This window comes from Pseudochaenichthys georgianus, chromosome 18 (assembly GCF_902827115.2).
Source record: "Pseudochaenichthys georgianus chromosome 18, fPseGeo1.2, whole genome shotgun sequence".
Classification (NCBI taxonomy): Eukaryota; Metazoa; Chordata; class Actinopteri; order Perciformes; family Channichthyidae; genus Pseudochaenichthys; species Pseudochaenichthys georgianus.
In genome coordinates, this window is record NC_047520.1 from 12,453,285 (window position 1) to 12,476,578 (window position 23,294).

The following is a 23,294-nucleotide window of genomic DNA, read 5'->3' on the forward strand; positions in this document are numbered from 1 at the left end:
TGGACAAGGGCGAGTGCCAGTATTTTGCAATATAATAATAGCCTACTTTGAATATACGTTTGTGGTGGAAAATAATTAGGTATATTAATCCTAACCCACACATTTGAGGTAGGCCTACTCAGTTATTGTACTTAACTAAAAGTAGAAGTACCACAGTGTAGAAATACTCTGTTACAAGTAAAAGTCCTGCAAGTAAAAGTAGCCTACAAAAAGTAGTAGCATACAAATATACTTAAATTACCAAAAGTAAAAGTAGTCATTTTGCAGATTGGTCCTTTTCAGAATAATATGTGTTTTATATTGATCATTAAAGTGTTATCAAAGCTGGTAAAGGTGCAGCAAGTTTGAATGACTTTGTATACTGCAGGGTTGCGAATTTACTCCAGGTCTGTTTAAGAGTTGAATATATTTCACATCATTAGTCCAGGTACACAATTAATGTAGTGGAGTAAAAGTACAAAGTAGCATTAAAAGAAAATACTCAAGTAAAGTACAAGTATCTCCAAATTATACTTAAGTAAAGTACTTGAGTAAATAGTTACTTCCCACCTCGGCTCAATACATTTATTTTAAAGATGTATTCACACGTTTCTTTCTAAATTCAGATTTGTATACACAATACTTGGGGAACACTTTTAAAATATGAGTATTTGGTATATATTAAAACATCCAACATTATATTTAATGTAATAAAACCAGGAGTGGGATGATATGAAATGACTGGATGCAACACAGAAGCTGTTATTATTATTCATAGTTTTGTAATCCATCAAGTATCATCCTTGATATAGTGCGTGTTAAAAAATAACCTATAGAAACTGGGACTTGCCCACTGACTAACAGATCCAATGAAAATGTGTGCAAGTTGTGTCAAGTCAAAGTATACTTGCTTCTAAAGAAGGCTAAGACAGCACGCAATCACGACCGAGCAACACATTATACTTTCAATCTCTCTTTCTTTATTATCTCTAAGCTGTGAAAATAAGCAATCACTCAACAGATAGTTTTCGCGTACCAAAGCGACAAGAGAACAAAGAAAGGCATTTTGGATGTGGGTGATTCTGTGAGCAAGCAGACAGAAAACACAGAATCAACAGACTGACTGAAAGCCAAGTTGTCCGTTTTTTGCCCTCATGCCTTCACAGTTCTCTGGTATTGTCCTCTTTCCAGAAATGGTTTAAAGCTGTGATTATACGCTTAACCCCACAGGTTGGAATTCCAAGCGATTGTCGTAAAAACAATTAGGGATCAGTAGAAGTATGTGCTTTTAATTTAAGTTATTGCTTCCTTTCCCATTGTCTTGCTGTCATACTGGCATTTGAGTCCTACATCCTGTGCCAAGACATTTAGTACAGTAGAAATCCATAGGGCCACCCGCTTCTCGTACTACTCTCGTCTTCCTCCATAGTTAGGATCCGCTTTTTCATTTTAAGAGCCAATGCATTCCCTTGTCCTGTGAAGGGGAGGACTCAGCAGTGTACATCAACACTACCTTTACGTAATAGCAGCTGAAAATCTTGTTTTTCCAGGACTTCATGAAAGGTGAAGTTCTTCCCTGAGCTGCAGTCAGACAGGTCTGTAAAGATGCAAAAACAGCTTGACTTGAAACTTTACACCACTAGAGGTCAGTGGATCACAGCGTTTCAGCCTGTTTTTGAGCTACTCAGTCAATGTTCCTGATGAGTTGGTCCTGAGTGGAAGTCCAGCTTCACTGCGGGCATTCTACTGTGCGTGTTCACGGCAGGAGATTTGCTCTATAGGTCACTGTTTTCAGCTACCATGGTAACTTTACAGGATTCAATAGGTTCTGGTACCGGCGTGTACAAATTCCCTGTCGTCTGAAAAAAACAGAACAGTGTTAAATTCATATTTTTGGGAGCACACCATACACACATTTGTTTTCTTTCTCGAAAAAATACCTTATGATCTTTGTTCCCGTTTATCATCATTTCCTTGAATATTGCTGAAGGGTCTGGTATGATGGGGCACAAAATGGAGCTGTGCCTACAAACACACACAATGACACAGATTAACAGCCAGCATACAATGTTTTCACCACCAACGTTTCATATTTAACAGGCAAACACAACATTATTTATTACAATTCAAACACATATTGTTCTTATTGGTGGAAAAAACGCATCACACGCAGGATATTATTCAAAGGTATTAAGATATTTGGTAAACATGTCTGCAGGAGATTTTTAAAGGAACAGTTCACCCCAAATATACATTTGAAAACTCCACTTCAATGTTGCTTTCCAGAAATGATAAACCGGTTATAGGTTACTTGTTGCAGTTCCATGGGCACTGAAACTACTTGCGGTGGATTATCCGAAGTGTGAAGGGCGTGATTTCTGGAGAAAGACATTGCTGTTGAGTTTCTCGAGAACTAGTTTTGGGGCTTTGAGCACCGCACGTCATCTAGTTATATTACGGAAAGAAGGCAGACCAAAAACTCAAACCCAAACTATTTTAATTGATTTCATTTCCACTGTCCTAACTTTCCAACCGTTTTTTTATACATATTTTTTAGTTCTTACATTTATTTATCTCCATTTGTTTTCAAAAGTCATGTTTTCTTTATTTGCATGAACTCTGTACTGATTCCAAATAGTAGACAAATGTATGATCATGTGTGTATAATGGTGAAACAAAGCACTACAGGTAGGAGGAAATGCATTCTGGATTATAGAGTTTATCTTCTCCTAAAGCTACAAACCTTCACTGACTTGGGGCAATAAGCATTCCTCTCCTATGATTTGTTTTCATTGTAGCTCCTATACTATCTGTGCCTGAGGGTGAGGCGGGTTAATCATCTATTTTCCACCCACACACTCTCACTGATTGAAGCGCTGCTGTGGCAAGGTCTTATGCCTCAAATGCACCAAATCAGCCTTTATACGAGGTGTGGCAAAATCTCAGTGGCATGATCTCAACGTTGCAGATCTAAAAAACTGAACAGCTGTATGCTTACAACTGCTTTTGAAATCGATTGATAAATTCAGTATCCGGTTCATTCCAAAATTGGATGACATTTTCTGTCCCAGCTACGAAATTTCAAATAGTCCCTGGCCAAAACATGCACTTGTTGTGTTAAACATACTTGTCCTTAGACAAAATGTGAATAAAGTTGTAGGAAAAGTGGTTTCAAAATATTATTTAAAATATCAAAAAGCTCTCGAGCCCCCCTAAAATGGAATTTTTCTCTGGTCCCTCCTTGGTGGCCAACTTCAAATATACTTTATTTGCTATTATTTTGTTGATGTCCTCTCTTTTATTTTTCTTATGTTTTCAGTCTAGACTCAAAAGGACCATAACTGCGTTTAAATTATAGTTAGATCAAGAGGTTAATAGACATTTAAAATTGTGATTTCTATTCGATTCTAACCGACCATTGAGCACTATTGGAGAACAAAAAATAAAACATCTGATTAATTTTTTTCAAAACTTGAAAAAAATGAATCAGATGTTTTATTCTGGAGAATTGGAGGACATTTAGACGTCAAAACTTGAAAAAAATGAATGAAAATGAAAGGAGCCACAAAGCCGTTTGAGCTACCCAGAATCACTTCTCTGTTACTAAAACATACTTCCTGAAGCAGTAGCAGGACAGAATGATGCAGACGGACAGAATGATGGGGACGACGATGGCGACCACCATCAGTGTTTGGTCAGGAGGCTTGTTAGAACCTGTGATGAAGAAGAGACACATTTTCTTCAACTTTCAACACATTTGAGGTCTAATTAAATATTAAAAGCAGACAGAGCATGTGTCAAACAAAAACATAGATATGAACATGACAGGGAACAACTGATGAGTATAAACTGCTTATTTTTGATATACACACACATTAGCCAGCAATCATAAATGTCATCATGGACAAATTCAATGTTTTTCTGAATAATTACTAATGTGCCTTTTTAAGAATAAACTGTAGGGCATAAAATGTTGCAAATTAAGGGATCCAATGACAACCATGTTAGTATTTACTGGAGTATAATATTTTAGTAAATTCTTTTTTTCTAATTGTGATGACACTTACCATATTTTACAACATCGCTAAAATCGCTGGCTAAATCGCAATAGCGTGATTCAGTTCTAGATCGGAACTCGTAAAGGCAGTCTTTATCGTAACGAATTTCCGAGGGTCCTACTTTCGAAATGCATACCTTAAAAAAGTAAGCAAAAAAAACAGTGGTGAACTGTATTGTATAGAAAACTTATATGACTTAAAATTATTAAGATAATCGAGACTTTTTACTTCAGGCTTATTGCATCGGGTGTAGCAGACTGTGAAATTCCATTTACACTCTCCGATCAATTGATGTTCTCCCTCTAATCTTAGATCATCTTTTTCTTCTTTGATGATCAGTTTAGGTGGAGGTACCACTGAGGACAAAAACATGTATCATTTTCACCTTCACTTGGCAACAAAAAAGATTAAATCATTGTGTTAAATAAGTATTTGAATGAAGGTAACACAAACCAAAACGAGGTTTAAAGGTGCTCCATCCAGCTTCAGTTTCCACGTGAATGCATAAGTCTACTTTTCTTTCTTTGAATTCATCGTATTTCAGATAACACCCACTCCTTTCGGCACCACTGTAAGGCCGATCACACGTTCTTAAAGGTTTTAAAGTTTCCTCAGGACAAGTCCTGTAAAAACAGAATGGGCAGGTGGTGAGAGAAATAGGGAGAAGGGAAGGTTAGAGCTGATGTGTCTGCAATACCTTCAGTCACCACTAGGGGCTCATAATGCTCACTAATGAACTGTGGTTCATTACGTAACGTGAGAATGGCTTGCTGAATATAAATAAACTAATAATAACATCCTGAATGAGGAATGAAAATCATTGCCACACGTAGGCTTTCCTCTTGAACTCATGCGGCAGATGTCCTGGCTCTAAATCTGAGTTTTTACTGACTTTCTGTGTGTTTTCTTGGAGGCTGAATAGCTTATTGCTTTACAGTATGGGACCTCTTTGGTAAAAAGCAAGATTTCAGAGTTTTTTCGTATTTAAGAAAATATATAAAGCAAATCTAGGAGCTTTTAATATACTGTTAAGTTATCAAAAAATCGACAGAGAAATGCACACTGCAGATCTTAAAAGGGACAGGCGCTAGAACAGAGCGTTTCAAACAAAGGTTGAATACGGTTATATTCAGATAGACAGGTTGAGATAAATAAATAGTTTTTTGGACATAAACGCATGTGAAGATTTTCTATAAGAATCACTAAATACAAGTATGAACTTAAAATGAGAGTAATATGTCCTCTTCAACAAATATATGAGGGGATACAGTGTTTCTGCACAATTGACTTTAGTTAAGATGCTAACCAACATGGCATAATGTTTGTTTTCTGCCATTACCGTTCTCTACCTGTCCACTAGAGGCCCTGAGACTTTTGCACCTGGTTTTCACATCCACCTAATCTCTGTCCCTCCAAAATGTTAACAACCATCACTAAATATTTACTGCACATATTTGGAGTATTTACCTATAGGAGAGGTTAAAAGGCTGATGTGTTGATTTCCAGGAACAGTTCATTCCCTCTGTGTAGACGATGCATTTTGTGTCCTTTAATTTAACTGAGCATTTGAAGAAAAAAAAGGTGTCAAATATATGCAATCGAACATGAGATTTAAGCATTATAATGTAGAGGACCATTTTATGTATTTCTGTAATTATAGATCTCTGCTTCTTACCTTGGGTTTTTGGGGAATGAATGGTAATGTCCACTTTGTTGCTCTCATTTGTACTCTCACACTTGTCAACAACTGTCCACACTTGGTACGTCCAATGATCAGAACCAATCTGTTCTGTGAGAGTGCTGACTTTTACATATTTGTCGGTTCTGCAATGAAAAGCCTGGAGAAAAAACAAGAGGCTTTGATCACGATGATGCCAACACATATTGAAACACACTTGAATAAACAATGTAGATTGAGATATTGCTTTTTATCTCTACATATTTGTCTTTACATGTTTTCAGTTATTGTATTGTTTTTAAAATGCTGTGTTCAGTGTGAGCAGTAACTTTACTGAAGTATTTTTTAGGTACTTGTACTTTACCCTTTCAATTGCTACTTGATACTTCTACTTTCATCTACTCCTAACATATTGTACTTTTAACTCCACTACATTCATTTGAAAACATGTGTTACTTGTTACCTTTGCAGGATGTGATACAAATCAAATTAACTAATTCACTGTGATGAACTATTACAAGAGTGCTTCTTCCATGTTAGACCTAATACTCAAAGCCATGTTGTTGTGGTTTATATATGATCTGTGTTTTATATTCCTTCAGGCAGCAGTCATTCATTGAGATATTTTGAGTAAATTCACAAGCTACCTTGCAGTATACAAAGTCATTCAAACCTTTACCAGCTTTGAGAACACTAATGATCAATAATTATAAAACATAATATATATTATTCTGAAATGAACCAATCTGCACAACGACTACTTTTACTTTTGGTACTTTTCTACTTTTACTCGAGTATTTGCAGGATTTTTTACTTGTAACAGAGTATTCCTACATCCTGGTATTTCTACTTTTACTTAAATACAAGATCTGAGTACTTTTCCCAATACTTACATCAAACCCTTTCAGGCAGATTTTGTACAAGACCTTGCTGTCCTGCAGGCCGCGGGGATCCTGCCAGGACACGTTGACAGCAAACGGGTCCAGCCATTTAAAAGTCAGCCCTGTTGGTGGAGGAGGGAAATCTGTAGGAACAAAAAAATAAAAGCGGGATATCACTTCCTTCATCGTTTTATGGATATAGAGACAGAGTAGGAATGTATCCTTCTAAAATTATGCTTGAGATCTTTTTAGCAAACCTGAAGATTAGCTGAGATCAAATGTCATAACATTCCCAATGCTGATTGAAATGACAGGCACTATAATTTTCTAAAGATTTATTTAAAATGGTAGTGCAAAACTATTGTAGAAACCATTGTATTTTTTATATTAAATATTCCATTACACGTTTGTAATGGCCTGCATCCGCTTGGTTTGTCGTTTCCCCGCAGAGCTCAGTTGGGAACCCGTAATTGCAAGATGAGGCGCAACTACATCTAAACAAGAACTGACGCAACAAGTGAGACATCCAGATTTATATATTTTATCCAAACTCAACAAAAAAAATGCTTGATTGTGACTTTTAAATATTATTTGTGCATGGTCTCAGGTTAACAATACCTACTTGTCTCCCATGCTTAGTACTTTTCAATTAAACAATCTCTTTTAATAACACAATGAATAATGGGGTAATTTCTCCAAAGAAAGCCATAAAATGAAAATGTTGAATTAATAAATGATATAACAAAAGCCAAGTAGGGGAGACCAGGGACAGTTGCAACACTTTTTGGGCTTTTCCCCAATAAGTAAAAAACCATTTACAATAGGATAACCATTTTGCTATATCATACATTATCAATATGTCAGCTACTGAAACAATGTATTTAAGATGTTTTTATGAAATAAGTGCAGGTTGGAAAATGTATTTTTTTTTTTTTTTATAAACTCAACTGTTACAACTGTCCTTGTGTACAGGGACAGTTGTAGCACATGCCAGGCACGGTTGTAACATGTAATAACGGTTACCTTTTTTCACACTACATGACAACAAATAGGGAAAGCTGTCAAATTCTAAGGCAACAAGATTTGAATGGGGTTTCACACATCCTCCAACAAACAATGAACAATGAACAGGATAACAGATAACACACACAGCATCATCCTCTGTGAAGGATTAAACTGTTCTCTCAGAGGTGCTTCTACCTTCATTATGTGGACCTGCCTCCTTTGAGCTGAGGCCATAATATAAATCAGCTGCCTCCATCAGGTAGTCTCTCAAAAGCATCTCCTGCTCTGTTGAGAACACCTGCTTTGGTGTCCAGTAGCCTACTCTTGGGGGTGTTTGTGATCCCTGACTCTCCAACCCCAGCCTCTTTGTATGGAACCGGTACAGGGTGACATGGCACAGACCAGGGACTTTGCCACTTCCCTGACTGATTTGCCCTTCTCAACTTCATTTGAGGCTCTCTGCAGCAGAGCAAGTGGCACTCCCCTGTCTGTCTTCCTCTTTCTGACATTTGCATACTGTAAACACACACACACACACACACACACACACACACACACACACACACACACACACACACACACACACACACACACACACACACACACACACACACACACACACACACACACACACACACACACACACACACTTTAGGCCTACCGTACAGTATTTTATTCTGTTTATTTTTACAGGGACAATGCACACCAATCAACAATACAACTGTATGCTTGAATGAACAATTGATCATTCAAGCAAATGAGCCATCATGGTCAGTAGCGTGGCGTGGGGAAACAATGAGGGGAAGCCAATAATACCTCCTTTCTTTTGGGTCGGGGGTGTGGTGGTCAATGTAATAACAGTTTGAGATTTGTGAAACCTTTATTCTATTTGCCCAGCTGGGAGGTTCACTTTCTGATCCTGATCCTGGCCTGCTGCAGCAACCTCAGCCTTCCACCTGTGTTTGTATTTTCACAAATAGAATAAAGGTTTCACAAATCTGAAACTAAAGAATCTTTAGACTCTCTGGGATAATCCAGTCCAGATTTGATGAGTCTAGGTCTAGTGGTTTCAGATCAGGACCTGGTCTAATGTGGTCTACATGTAAAAAAGCACTGAAATCTCCCTTGTTTGTATTTTCACAAATAGAATAAAGGTTTCACAAATCTGAAACTGGGTTATAAAGAATCTTTAGACTCTCTGGGATAATCCAGTTCAGATAAATCGGCTATGCAGCGATTTAAGAGGTTCAAACACGGAGGATTGTTCGCTCAGCGCTGTAAATTAAATGTCCCTTAACTTTCCCCTTAACTGCCGAATCGGAAGCCAACTTCAGCGTCGTGTGAACCTGCCTGATTGCTAGCTTGACCCATATTTAGCTAGTTATATTTGTAGCTTACAAAACAGTGACTCTAATACTAGTTTGGATTCCTAGACATTTGAACTCAAGACAGTATCCAAAAAATACATCATATAATTGTAGTTAATATTTGACCTCAGAAACACACTTTTGCTGATATCTTACGCGAGAAATTCAAACGTGGCTCCTTTTTTTCTCAGCGATCTTACCATCTAACTGCGCATGTGCAGAGTGAGTTTCATCACTCCAGCTTGTTTGTGATTGGAGATATCGAAGGTGTTACAACCGACCCGTGTTACAACTGTCCCTGGTCTCCCCTACAGTTGGCTAAATAGTACACAAATGGGAGGAAGAAATTACAGGGTTAATCTGTACTGATCATAAATCAGACAGTTGTTTTTTAATTTCTTGTCTGAAATGGACAATAAATCCATAATTTATTTACTGTGATGTCAAAAGAGTTACATTTGCTTTGTTAGACGTGGTTCCCAAACGTGTTGTGCCCAAGGCACACCAAAGGACAAGTACAAATATCAAGGCACACCTATTGTGCAAAATAGCCCGTATGACACGTGTTATCACTCATAGCATGTAAAATATCTGTACATGTGCATAATTATTTACTAATGCCAAATAAAATGTGACAAAGACAACTATATTACTCATGAAATATTTATTAATGAAGTATTTCAGAAATTAATTTGAAACGTTATCAAATTAGGCTTCATCAAAGCAGCAACACACTCATTTAAACCAGACAGGTCACACAATAAAAAATGAGGCAAAGGAAACTCAGCAGAAATTCAGCACAGAAAACTGTCAATGCAAGGAAGCTGCATTGTCCTAAAGGGACATGAAAAAAAAAAAAAAAAAAACAGAGGGAAAAAAAAAAAGTCAGGATAACGGGTTAGTATCTCGTGCGCACGAGAAACGAATCCGTTATCCTGACTTTATTTTTTTTTGAGAAAGTTACCGATGCACCAAGGAGGAAGTTGAACACGAGACAACCATGTCATTGCAGACTGTTATGTTTACGTGGGGAAATGACAGTGCATACATTATTTGAGATATATTTTGAAGTCAGACTTAATTTTATGGACATTTCGGCCAAGGGTGTAGAACTATTGGTTTAAGCACCGGATTGGCAAAAAACAGGAGAGTCTGTAAACCAGTCTGCTTTGATCTATGAATTAATGTCCGTGACTCTCAGAGTACCTGCTGCCCGCGTCACACACACACACACACACACACACACACACACACACACACACACACACACACACACACACACACACACACACACACACACACACACACACACACACACACACACACACACACACACACACACACACACACACACACACACACACACACACACACACACACAAGTCTGCAATGACATGGTTGTCTCGTGTTCCACTTCCTCCTTGGTGCATCGGTAACTTTCTCAAAAAAAAAAAAAGTCAGGATAACGGATTCGTTTCTCGTGCGCACGAGATACTAACCCGTTATCCTGACTTTTTTTTTTCTCCCTCTGTTTTTTTTTTCTTTTTCTTCATGTCCCTTTAGGGGCTCCGTAGCATTGTCCATGGTCCTGAACTACAAATTATAAATGTAACATTTCAGCAATCAGCATCGAAACATGTGCTATTGTAAATATTTTGCCGACATACATAGCTATGATTAGTAAGATACATGTGCCTGTCGGGGCGCGCAGATTTTATGAATCCTTGGTGGCACTGAGGAGAGGGCCACACGCAAATCCTGTTCAACAGAGAGCCGTGACCTCCTGTTGTTCTTCATGTAAATCAGAGTAGAGAACGCCAACTCCAGAGATGGGGTCGTTACAATTTTTTTTTCATATATTACATATTACTTTAAAAAAAGTAATATATTACACTACTTTGTTAATTGTTACTACCTACATAAAGTAACTCGTTACTTTACTCGCCGAGCACGTACGAACTGCGCATGCGTGAGTGGCAATAACTCTCCTTACTAGCAGGCGGCGGTAGTGTGTATTTGTCATTCAAAACAGGCAACAACCGGAAAACAGAGAAGAAGAACAGACCACTACGTGATTGTTCCTATCAGAATTGTGGCAATATTTCGCGATACAGTGAGGCATATTTGAAGAGAGAAACTACAGTAAATAACATGGAGATCAAGTGTCTTCGAAAACCAAACGTCACGTCCGGGAAATGGCGGCGCCCACAGTGTTGATGTTATTTCGGTATATAATCAGTTTAAAATCACTGATAATGTCATCGGATTAAAAAAAAAAAAAGAGAGAGACTGGCAGAGACTGGTCTGTTTTATCGGATGATAATTATTTAAAAATGATTGTCATGAGCATACCATTCCTTTAAACAAACAACAAATAGCGTGTGCGTTAGCTTCACCTGAGCAAGTGTTCTTTGCAGGTGTGTGTTGAGGTTTGACGTGGTGTTTACAGCAGTGGATAACAGCTTCTGGCCTGGACAGTGGACACAGTTTGCACCTCACCGTCACATTCCTGTCTATTCTTCGGACGAACTCAAAATAATGGGCATACCTCCACCCCTCGAAAGTTATCGCTGACTCAGCCATGTTTATGCAGCACTGCACGTGGAGATGTGGACGCGCAAGTCGCGCAGATTACGTACATAAACCTACAAAGTACTGATATAGTAAATTAAATAATTATTTTTGTGTAGTTGTATATTGCAATAATAACGTATAGTTGTCACAAAATCCCACGGCACACCCGGACTTGACTCACGGCACACCAGTGTGCCGCGGCACACCGTTTGGGAACCACTGCAGCATACTTGATAGACGTATAGGCTACATACCAGCGGTCGGTGTTGATTAAACCTTTATAAAAGCTAAACAAAATTATTCTAGTGAATGGCAGGTAATAGATGAGTTTACCTGCTTTACAGTGGTATACCATCATCATGGCGGTGAATGTTAAAAAGGCGTGGAGCTCCCGTGTAAAAGTCATGTTGTCTGAGCGTCTATTCCCTCTGGAAAGTTGACAGAGGCACACCGTGATGTTGTCAGTCAGGGGTGTGCTGTTTGCCGCGAGGGGGGGGGGGGGGCGGAGACGCAAGCTGCGATGACAGCACGGAAATGAAAGTGACCCAGCAGAGGGAATGTTATAAGACCTCTGGCCGACGCAAGTTACTCAAGAAACTGACAGTTCAAAGATCACGCATGCGTCTGGTATTTATGGTAAGTGCTATATCCCAAACCACATGTGTTCATCCATTCCTTCAGGAAGTAGTCAGCCTCTAAATGAGTCTGTGAATTAATTACAGGATTAACTGTGGGTAATGGCTTTAGGCAGCAACAAACAGCAGTACATTTGAACTCACTGGATTGCTTTGTAACCCTGTTTTTGGCTGAGAGAAATAATCCTCTGTAAAAACAAGTGTTCACCAACACCTCTGAAAATAAGGAATCCAATGTGTTTTTATGGTTTGAGCAGTGGTGGAAAAAGTATTCAGATTCTTTACTTGAGTGAAAGTACTAATACCACACTGTACAAATACTCAATTTCAAGTAAAACAAACTGCATCGAAAAAATGTTACTTAAATAAAAGTATTTAAGTATGATGAGCAAATGTTTTTAATTTTTTATTTAATTACAGAACAAACAAAAACAATATTTAAAAAATGTGAAGCAAAGCGGTAAATCTTCACTTTAAGAAGCTGGAGCTGTAAAATATTTTTAAACAAAAAACTATTTTAGCAAAATTGCTGTGCTTCCAAAACATAGTGGAGTAGAAGTATAAAGTACAGTTTAACATGAAATACCAACTCGAGTAAATGTACTTGGATACTTTGAGTAAGCCCCTTAAAATACATTATGTCAATGTTAAAGGACTCCTAAGGGAGATATTAAACGCTGGATCCTACACTTCCCATAATGCATCTCAGTGTTTTTGAGCCTCCTACCTGCCTGACTTCTGGTTGCGCAATAGAAGCAAATACCTGCATCCAAGTTACAACACATTGTGGCAAGCCTGAAACTAGAACGAGTAGAGGCTGTTAAACCAGGTTAAAGTAACAGTTAGGATGCTTAGAAGTGGGGTTGTATGAGGTGCATATACATAGGTAGTTTAAATAAGCAAACCGCAGTTACAGAAGCAGGTATCCATGCTCCTCCCAAAGACACCAGACTACATCGGAAAAAACTGTATTTTTATCTTGTAGAACCCGGAGTTCCTTGTCTTCAGTTTGTGTTATTGTATGACTCATGTTGTTTGTTCGGATTCAATATCACACCATTTTCTTTGGAGAAGGAGCCGTCCTGAGACTGAGGTCCATGACAACCGGCAACACCTGCAGAAGATCAGAAACAATACTGTTGTTCTTCTGTTGAAAATGAACCGTCATTCTTGATTGTTTCTCCGGGTTTTATTGGAAAATGGCTTTACAAAGAAAGTTTAACAAGCAGCTGCACTTTAGTATACTGTACAATGCAATTCAAATGAAAACATCTCATTGCTAGGACAGGTTTGGACTGAGTCCAAAATATTACAAATATAAATACATACAAACAAACAAAGATACAGAATTCATTTTACAGCATGGCTATGTACAATTCCTTAAATATGATTCATCTCTCTGCTAATTACAGTGTAGCACTTGTGAAATACTGTTTATAACCAGCATATGATGAAGGTCTTCTTGCTTTTTTTTTTCAGATGGCAAAGGCACTGGATTTTAACCCAGATGAGAGGATTCACTTGTTTTCTGAAGTTAATATTATTCCATCCCGGTGTGTCCTTTTTTAGCCCATAAAGAAGACGTGTTTTAGTGATTGTTCTGAAGCTCTGATTTGCAATTACAATCTATTCTTATTCTTCACCTCTGATACGTATTTCTTGACCTTTACAATGTAATCGTAGTCCTCTACACTATGCAAACCCTTCTGAAGAGCAGCTTTATAACCCTGAGGTCTGTCTCTCTTTCTTTAGCGTCTGAACACATCGAGAAGGCATTTGTTTTTAAAACAAACCTGGCGCTCGCAATAAGATCCGTCATGTATCTGTTTCACAATCTTGTAACCTGGCTGGAATGCGCCAACAGTCTATAAACTCTTGGCTTGACTGAGTATCTCAAATACTTTCAGTTCACATAGTTCCTTGTGGTACAATAGAAATATGCGTTTGTCTTCTTAAAGTTGACTCAAGAAGGTGAAAATGAATTCTGGAAGAAGCTTGTCCTGCATAGACCGGAAAGGCATCTTAGCAAAGAGAGGACTGGAGACACTGCTTTGCTTCAGTGCAACACATAACAGTTTGATCCTGCAAGTGCAACCTAGCTTGACTCTGCTCAACACCTAAAGCAGGTGTGTCAGTGTCTTGATTAGCACATCCAACTGCTGCAGCCGAGGAAGGTCAGCCCAGGTTGGGGGTCGTCCCGCTGATGGCACGGAACACATGGTGGGAGTTCTGTAAGAGCGAGCGCATCATATCCTCCTGGAAGATCTGCAAAACACACAGTTCACACGTAGAGGAGGTCAGAACATGTGGGCACGTGATCTGGATTGCATTGGCAGATAGGATGTGACACACTTTGGGATGTGGTTCAACAAACACTCTCTAAATGAGAGGTTTGTACTCTAAAGGTATATAAAGCTATTAAAGCTACGACATGTATGGAAGATATCGCTGCAACAGTAGTTAACTAGAAGTACAGAATATAAAGAAATGGTGTTTATGTATATTTTTTGTCGTTCATTTTTTGCATATGTGTTTCAGTGGTTTTTTTTATGCTGTGATGTTATTGAAAAGTGAATATTGAAACGAAAAAAACGACAAACAATAATTAAAAGATAATAATGAAATGGCAAAAAACAAAGAAACAAGAAAGGGGCCACACCACATTTCCCGTTGCTAAAGTAATTTTGTCGATGAAAAATACGTTTTGTTTTCAAAACGCTTTGGTATTTCTCTGATGTCTCGTTTTAATCATCCTTCCGTTTGAATGGCTGAGTACATCTTGAATTCAGAGGTCTGTCCCCGGGATTACAATGTTGCAAGTTGCTAAATAATTATTTGTATTCAAACAAAATAACTGTTTTTGTAGCGGATGAACACTATTGTCCATCTGAAGTTTGGTCCAGTGTATTAGACAATTCTTACAACATTGATCTTGAAAAGATAATGTTCCGCCTACTCTTTCTTCAGATGGCACATCTGTTGTGGCACAGGACATTTAGTCTCTTTGGGAGTGTCTCAATAATTAACAGTGACATGTAAACAATCCACTAAACTTCCCTGACAACTAAAGACTTCATAGATTTGGAGTGTTAACTGGCTGGTGCCAACCCTCAGCAATGTGGAACATGATCATTGCTGAATAACACATCAGTCAGGCTGTGCAAGGATGTCATTGAAAGGCGACAGCACACATTATACGGTGGTGATACATTGCACCTTTCCCAACACCTCCACCCACATTCATGTCAATCATCCACTACTGTCTCCAGGGGTTTTCCAAGTGTGGGAAGGTGAGCCTCACCTCAGAGAACATAACAGCCGCGCCCCCCTCCCAATTATTATTGCTATTTTTATTATTATTGTTGTTGTTGCTATAATGCAATGAGCACGCCATTTGAAATGACTGACTGTTTCTCTCTTCGTGCTGACTCACTGACAGCACCGATTTGATTGGCTGAGAAGCGTCACCTCCTTAAAACATTAAACAATAACTTTTTTAAACCTTTTTATCTTTATGTTTTTAACATTTCCAACATTGTGGATAAATCCAATGCGCCCGGCAACACATGTACTGAACGTCAACTTTTCCTCCTTATTACACTCATCCCTACTTTAGTGGGAACAATGAGTGTGCGTCTTTGATGCGCACAGGCGGACGATGCGGGGATCAGAGTCCTGCATCGGGTCGGGTACCAGCGAGTAAAACAAAGAAGATAATAATAACAATATTGGGAGGGATGAAACCCTCTTTAATGGTCACACATGCAGTCCTTGCATACACAGTGACATGTGGCCTCTGCATTTAACCCATCCTAGTACCAGGAGTCGAGGAGCAGTGGGCAGCTATTGCACAGCGCCCGGGGAGCAATGGGAGTGAGGGGGGAAGGGGGGTGTCCGGTGCCTTGCTCAAGGGCACCACAGCAGAAGGTGAACTGGGACCTCTCCAAGTAGCAGTCCACACTCCATTTTTAGGTCTGGTCGGGGATTTGAACCGGCGACCCTACGGCTCACAGACTGACCCACTGCCGGGTCGGGTCGCGGGTGTTGCATAACAAATATATTAAAATAATATAATTGAATGTTTAAAGATTCCTCAGACCTCTCCCCCGCGGGACCGCGCATAATCATAACCTCTGCACCGCATCAATCTGCTGCTGAGCGCGTCACATTTGAAATGGCTGAGGTGAAGCTCTCTAGCGGAGAATACAGCATTTTCAATAACACTTCCTCAAGAGCGAAATCCAACGTCTGGGAGGCTTTTGGTTCCTAGATGGAGAAAATAACCAATATCCCATGCTTTTTGAGACAAATACGCAACTGCGTGTGTTAATAATTGCATGTTTTCACTGCTCCTAGGATATGCGGGTTCGGGTCGGTTTGCGGATCTTGTGCCGACGGGTCGGGTCGGTTTGCGGAACTAATTGGCAATATGTGCGGTGGCGGGGCGGGTTCGGTGCTGCACGTCGCGGGTCTTGAAAATCAGACCCGTGCAGGACTCTGGCAGGGTAGACAGGAATAAACGCAGATCATCCTTTGGCTGCAGCCTTGACCGGTTTGATTATTTAAATAAGTCTTGTTTATTAAACTTTGTTAGAGGGGTGGACTCATCATGGGCTAGTTTGTTAAACACGTGTTTATTTCAATTTCGTGAATGTAGTTTTATCTTTATATTCTTGGATATATCAATCAACTGTTTAAAAGGGCCCTATTATTCTCATTTTCAGGTTCATATTAGTATTTTGCACTTCTTGTCTCTGTCTGAAACCAAAGCCCAGTCTGCTCTGATTGGTTGGCTGTCTGGGTCTGTTGTGATTAGTCAACAGCTTATAGATGTCCCGCCCCTTAGCCTATCACGTGTGTCGGAGCGCTAGGCAGTAGAAGAGTGAGTGTTACATAGTGATGTAACTATGTTGTGAATATCTACGTTTTCATCATTTCTGTATCATCGATATCTTACAATTAATCTGTTGCTAATTTAAACAGATTTTTTTTGTTTTATTAATCAATGTATTGTACATGTTAGAAACAAAACAATAATTATAATTATAATATTAATCATAACAAAGTGAAGCAAAAAAAAAAACCGTTCAAGGTATAAAAAAAAGAAGAACATTCTCAAATAGTTTCAGTAATGCTCAAAAGGGGCAAGAAGAAGCTTACAAACGTTTCTGGTCCTACCCCCCCCCCCCCAGCGTACATTTTTATTGAAAATAAAAGATGAAGTCATCGTCATCAGCATCCGTGATATTGGAATCATTGTTTTTAAACAAATGTTTTCTTTGTACAAAAAGAAATAACTTTTACAATGACAAGAAATAGCAAGTATGAGTTCACAGGTCCTGCTCAGAACCATTCAGGATTTGGTTTCTAAATAATAGTTTGAAATTAGATAAACTTGCACAATATTTCAGCTCATTATTTCAGTTATTCCACAGATCAACCACACCTTTAGTTGTGATGCAATGAAGTTTGGAATTGGTTCGTATGGATGTTTAAAAAAAAGAAAATGCAGTTTCCTCTCAACATGCGCATGTTTTCTCTCCGTGTCAAAAGATTCAGACACTCTACATAATATCTTTAAAAGACACTTAAACCTTTAATTTCTCAAGTGCAGAATTCTTCCTTTAAGTTTTCGCTTTAACATGTTCTGCAAGTGAAACCATGACCACATGACCAAAGAGGTGACTAACAGCAGACACCTGAGTGTTTTAACCATCTCTTTTGTTTGCATGTGTTGATGCAATAGTTCCACCCTCACAAAGGACACTACTCGTTTGATGAGTGGTTTTGCAATATCCTCTGTGATGATAGTGTTCTTGAAAATGTAAATGTATTTTCATGAGTCACCCAGCAGCCGACATGTTATTCAAAGGAGGATTCAAGGACTGCCAAATGTCTGCCACATCAGCCGAAACCACTATCTTTCGACTTTTTTTTGGAATGTGTATATTCTTAGATTACCTTGGCATTATCGAAAACCTTTCTGGAGGGAATTGACTAAGAATGAATGAGTTAAAAAATAAAATAAAAATGGAGCATTGACACACTTCATGAACACATTACCTGTTTTCCTTAAAGCTAAAGGCCAGCGTATTGGAGAGAAAAAGGCAGACCAGTTAGTTAAGTGAGTTCAGAGCAGCTTAAGTAATATCATATGTCGGTAACGATGATGGGTATTTCCTCTTTGTAGATTGCAACATATTACAGCACATACAAGACACATTGATACCTTTCTCCAGCGAATTAAACCAGTGCATTTTTACACTCAACTCTTTGCCGTATTGGGTGACAGGGACAGATGAGTGGGAGACATTGGGCATAATTTGTCCAGGAAATGTTCCACAGGAAATTAGGTCATTAGACTTTGAGTGAGTCACAACTCATTGTGACTCACTCAAAGTCTAATGACCAGTGTGAAACATTAAAAATGAAGGATTATTATTGAGTTTTTGAATTTTTGACAAGCCAGAGTAAATTGAAGTGGCTGCTAAATGCTATTAAAATGTTGCCAAAGTGAATTGCCAGTAATGTTCAACCCAAAGAAAGCGGATAACTTTTTGTAGTCTTACCACCCACAGAGCAATGAATGTGATGCTGCAAAAGGTACGCGTGTGGGAACCATCAAACTTAAAAGTGATTAACTTAACGTATAGAATAGAATAATAGATAGAGTAGAAGCGGATGAAACCCTCTTTAATGGTTACACATGCAGAGCACACAGCACACACAGTGACACGTGTTCTCTGCATTTAACCCATCCTAGTACCAGGAGTCTAGTTCTAGGAGCAGTGGGCAGCTATTGTACCGGGGAGCAACGGGAGTGAGGGGGGAAGGGGGGTGACCAGTGCCTTGCTCAAGGGCTCCACGGCAGGGCAGGAGGTGAACTGGGACCTCTCCAAGTAGCAGTCCACACTCCATATTTAGGTCTGTTCGGGGACTTGAACCGGCGACCCTACGGCTCACAGTCCAAGCCCCTACTGACTGAGCCACTGTGGGCTTTTGGATAGAGATAACAAGGCAACGGCCAGCAGAATTCTCCATTTTAGCAATGAGTTGTACATATGTGTAATTTGATCTGTCTGAGTTTCCATTGTTTTCAAATGACTCGATACTTAGACATAATTCACAGTGATACGCACAGCCGTACATGAAGCATGGGCGGCTGTGATGCAACAGTATTGGGTTTCTGCTGTGATTGTAACTATAGTAACAACACAACTTATAGAGTTGCTCAACGCAAATGACCAAAAACTAAAGGAATCATTCACCGCTAGTTTTGTCGACCAAACCTTTATGTGCTCAGATTGTGAGCTATCCTTTCTCCCAACTGCCTTCGACCCCAGCTCTAGAGAAGTTGACATGTTTGTGTTTGTGATGGCAACAGCAGATGTTTTTTAATTATAGAAGTTGTTTCAAGGAAAGATAGTCGCTAAAATAAGAGGCTCCCCAGCTTACTCTACGTAGCAGATGTCGGCTTGCTTCTAGAAAAGGAAAAAGAAGAAACCGACCCTGCCAGTTCAGGATCTTAAATGATGCTGAGAAGGTAATGACTAAAGTCCTGGCCACAAAATAACGTGATCATATCTCAACCATTGCAAATCAAAATCAGAGCAGACTTATCCCGTGCTTAGTACAGTACATGGTTGCTTTCAAATACAATATATTCAGTTTATGAGACATCTTCACTTACACAGACACAACTTTTGCATCCGCTCTATTATGATATTGATTCATAAGTTAGTGCAATAAGAATCACGAGTCCCTCAGGTATCCATTGTATATCATTTGTTAATGTTGAAAGCCTTGTGAATGTATGAGGATGATTCATTGATTGTTTTTGTAAAATTAGCTACCTATTTGACCTACATTGGACCGATGCTCATTTCAAGTAGATATCAGTATGTAGTGTCTCCACTGGGACATGTCTCAATGCTTTAATGTTCAAAAAGCTCTTTATTCTTCTCATACTGCCTGTACTGCAGCACCTCTTTTCACCCTCTGTCTGAAACCCGAGCCCAGTCTGATCTGATTGGTTAGCTGTGTTGTGAATGGTCCACCTCTTAGAGAAGTCCCTCCCCTTAGCCTATCACGTACAATGTGTTAGCGCTAGTGTTCCATAGGGATGTCACAGAGGTAAACAAAGGGGTGCAATGGAGGCGGGTTTGCACTTCATAGGTTCCTGTAAAACCCCTGGATTTAGTAATCATCTGCTTGGTCCGGGCTAACAAACCTGCTCAATCTCGAAAGCCCACTTACAGAAGGTAAACAGTTCCTGGATATAGCCATTATAATGGGGCTGCAAATGCGATGGTTCTCACTTGATGGTAATGTGTTTCTCTCTCTTGGTCATCATAACTTCCTTCTCAGAAACTCCCTGTAGAATTTGAATCAAGATAAATTGTCTCAGTGAACCCCCCTATAGAGCACCGCACCAGCACTAATGGGGAGGGACACTCTGCTGTATTGTATCTGTTTCATACATAGATACTAATTCTGCTGTAAATCCTTAATCACATTTCCGTTGTGTCCCTTAAGTAGGTGTGAGAGTATTTCCCAGAATTCTCACCAAAGAGACACATTTTAATGATGTTCTTCTCTTTTACAGCCAAACCGTAAACAATTGATCTCGTCACAGCTTTTACGATTCCAGTAAATACTCATCTCAAAGAAGCCTGAGACCAAGACGTGGACTTCCCAAAGTGAATTTACAGAAATAGATACATTAGTCTTAGACTGCATTACTGAGAAACTTTAATTTCTCCTATGAGTTTCTAAGTTGGTATTGGATCACTTTTACACTTTTGACACCGACCATTATAACAAACAGAGCCAGCTGTATAATTTGTTCTGAAAGGATACGGGCTCTTCCCTCCTATCATAACCAGGCTTTCAAGGTAGGGCAATGGCATGCTTGCAGGTGAAACAGTTACCATTATTAACTGGGAAGTGTCCCAAAGGAGGTAGCTCAATCAAATACAGTTTGTGTGCAATGCTATTTCTTGAAGGTGTGAAGCCATTGTTTGTCATTGCTCGGTGATAACTATCTGTGTTACTCATGAGTTCTGTTGTTTTTTGGATATTGTTATTGTGTGCCGCTACGCAGGCTCGTTTTGTCTTTTATGTGACAGTTTTGTTTATTGTAAAAAAATGATGACGACATCTCTTTCCAGAACAGTTCTATCTGATAACCTGCCACAGGCAACCTGTGAGTTCTCAAGGGGAAAGTATGTAATCAGCCAAGGGTGTGCTCCTTTGTAAAAAATAACATATTCTGTTTAGAGACACTGTTTTGATTCGCCCAGAAAATAAAAACAATTACTGCTCGTGGATGATGTCAGAGAGCTCCTTTACCATTTCTTTAAAGTTGGACTTCAGGCCCTCATGGTACTCAAACTGGTCCTCTTTGATAATCCGCTCATTTATGTCGTAGAGCCATACTGCAAGCCTGGACAAATTGCCTGCAATTATCAAAAAGTAATTAATTACAAACTCAATTGACTGCTTAGAAACCGTTTTACAACAAAAAGTGACTGTTAACCAGGAAATGAGGAAGTAAGGGACAACAAGGAAAGTAGCAGCTTAGTGATTAGCCACGAAAAAACAATGGGTACCTGAAAATGTCCTTGAGATCTTTAACTTTCTTGTTGCCACACTGGTTGGATTTACTGTCATCCAAGAAAGCCCTATGCATAGGCCATGGGACCATGCATTCACCTGCAGAAAAACATGAGAGTGTTAGGCATTCCTGTTCAGAGTCAGCGCAACAAACAAACTAACAATTGGCACGTTCCATTCGTGCTTTCTCACGGCACTCGGATACTGACACCAGCCCAGCTTTTCGCAATCTATGGGCAGTCATTATGCGTTATTAATATATTGTTTTTTTTACTGAGCTGAGTCTCTGATTGAGGCCTTTACCTGCACCGAGACGCAGCCCTGCAGTTTGAGTTGCAGTTGGATCATGTCCACTTCCTGGCTGGAGCACAGTTTGGTCAGCTCGGCCGTTCGAGCCGTCATCTCATCTATGGCCACTTCCACCGGCTTCAGCTCCACCTGCTTCTCCCCGACCACCTCCACGCGCTTCTTCACGTAGGGGAATGTGTTGGCAGCTTGAGATGAAACATGAGTCATATAGGGTCGAATCATGCGTTCAATTTAAAAACACAGAGAAAAAAAAATAAATAAATAAAAAGTGACAATATGCTTCTCGAAGAGTCAACTTGAGGTGATCACTCATTTGCACGCAATCATATCTGATGGAAAGTTTTGGCAACACTGTCCTTTTGGATGGACACTTAAAAATAAGGAACAGAATGAGCCGATTCATCTGTTGCAATTTAGCGTTTAGAGTCAAAGTATTGTCTCCCTTAGTGACTGTAGGTTCACCATGAGAACTACATTTAAATAATAACCTGGCTTTGGGGGGATTTGTTATAATGTCAGATAAGCCAAGGATACTTTAATAGGGTGTTTCTGGATGGAATGGAAATATACAGCTGCTTCTCGCTATGGTAACCAGCAACAAGATAAGATAAGATTTGTCAAGAGAAAAGATTGTGCAATACATGATCTTAGGAGAGATTAACAACCACATAAAGAGATACAAATACATGTATTATCACTGTGTTGCAGTTTCTGATATGAGATTATGTTTTATGTACTTGTGAGCACGCTCCTCCTCTTGCACTGCTCCTCCACCCCGCCGTGCGTTTTGCCCGACAGCGTGTAAGGGGTCTCGAACACGAAGCGGTTGATATTGTGGCACTTCTCAAAGTCAGTCTTCTTCTCTGGGGCCTCCTTCTCCTCAAAGTATGCCTTGACGAATGTCACCTGGACGTAGGCGAACTTGGGGTCCAGGTCTTTGGGGTTTCACCTGTGGGAGAACAAACACCTCAAGTAAGAGAACTGAGTTTTTGACATTTCAAAAGAAACATGTTGCTGTCATCCTAAAGCAAAACTAAACTTTCTAACATCACCAACAGCTCTCACTGCTTCAAAACTAATTCATGCCGCCTCATGGACTTCCACTGACTCAGATTAAAGCAGTCAAGAGTAAAGGGGGCCATATTACGCTTCTGGGGGTTTGTCTTGTCCTGTCGTGTGTTGGATAGGTGTGC

At 39.4% G+C, this 23,294-nt stretch overlaps 2 protein-coding genes across 2 annotated transcripts in view; both read right to left on the minus strand.

Annotated features, from left to right (window-relative positions):
* Nucleotides 1-936: 936 nt before the first annotated feature.
* LOC117463355 (interleukin-13 receptor subunit alpha-1-like) lies at nt 937-12,052 on the minus strand. Its single transcript, XM_034105548.2, has 10 exons — nt 11,876-12,052; nt 6,609-6,739; nt 5,713-5,875; nt 5,505-5,595; nt 4,491-4,660; nt 4,266-4,393; nt 4,047-4,173; nt 3,594-3,693; nt 1,920-2,004; nt 937-1,838 (listed from the first exon to the last, which is right to left on the minus strand). Exons 1-10 carry the CDS (start codon nt 11,946-11,948, stop codon nt 1,755-1,757), a joined length of 1,152 nt encoding a protein of 383 aa, XP_033961439.1. The 5' UTR covers nt 11,949-12,052; the 3' UTR covers nt 937-1,754.
* Nucleotides 12,053-13,344: 1,292 nt separating this feature from the next.
* Nucleotides 13,345-23,294, minus strand: part of dock11 (dedicator of cytokinesis 11) — a 63,126-nt gene continuing 53,176 nt past the window's right edge. Inside the window, 6 exon segments of the mRNA XM_071206574.1 lie at nt 13,345-14,442; nt 21,496-21,603; nt 21,605-21,635; nt 21,789-21,860; nt 22,067-22,286; nt 22,839-23,050. Of these exon segments, the coding sequence (XP_071062675.1) occupies nt 14,353-14,442; nt 21,496-21,603; nt 21,605-21,635; nt 21,789-21,860; nt 22,067-22,286; nt 22,839-23,050 (733 nt within the window). The 3' untranslated portion in view covers nt 13,345-14,352.

Excerpts from the sequence above, each read along its gene's own strand:
- LOC117463355 (XM_034105548.2), bottom strand. The coding sequence starts at position 11,948 with ATGACTTTTACACGGGAGCTCCACGCCTTTTTAACATTCACCGCCATG. Across the intron at positions 6,740-11,875 it reads GGTATACCACTGTAAAGCAG|ATTTCCCTCCTCCACCAACA; the intron begins GTAAACTCATCT and ends TTGTTCCTACAG. Across the intron at positions 2,005-3,593 it reads TCCTGCTACTGCTTCAGGAA|GCACAGCTCCATTTTGTGCC; the intron begins GTATGTTTTAGT and ends GTGTGTTTGTAG.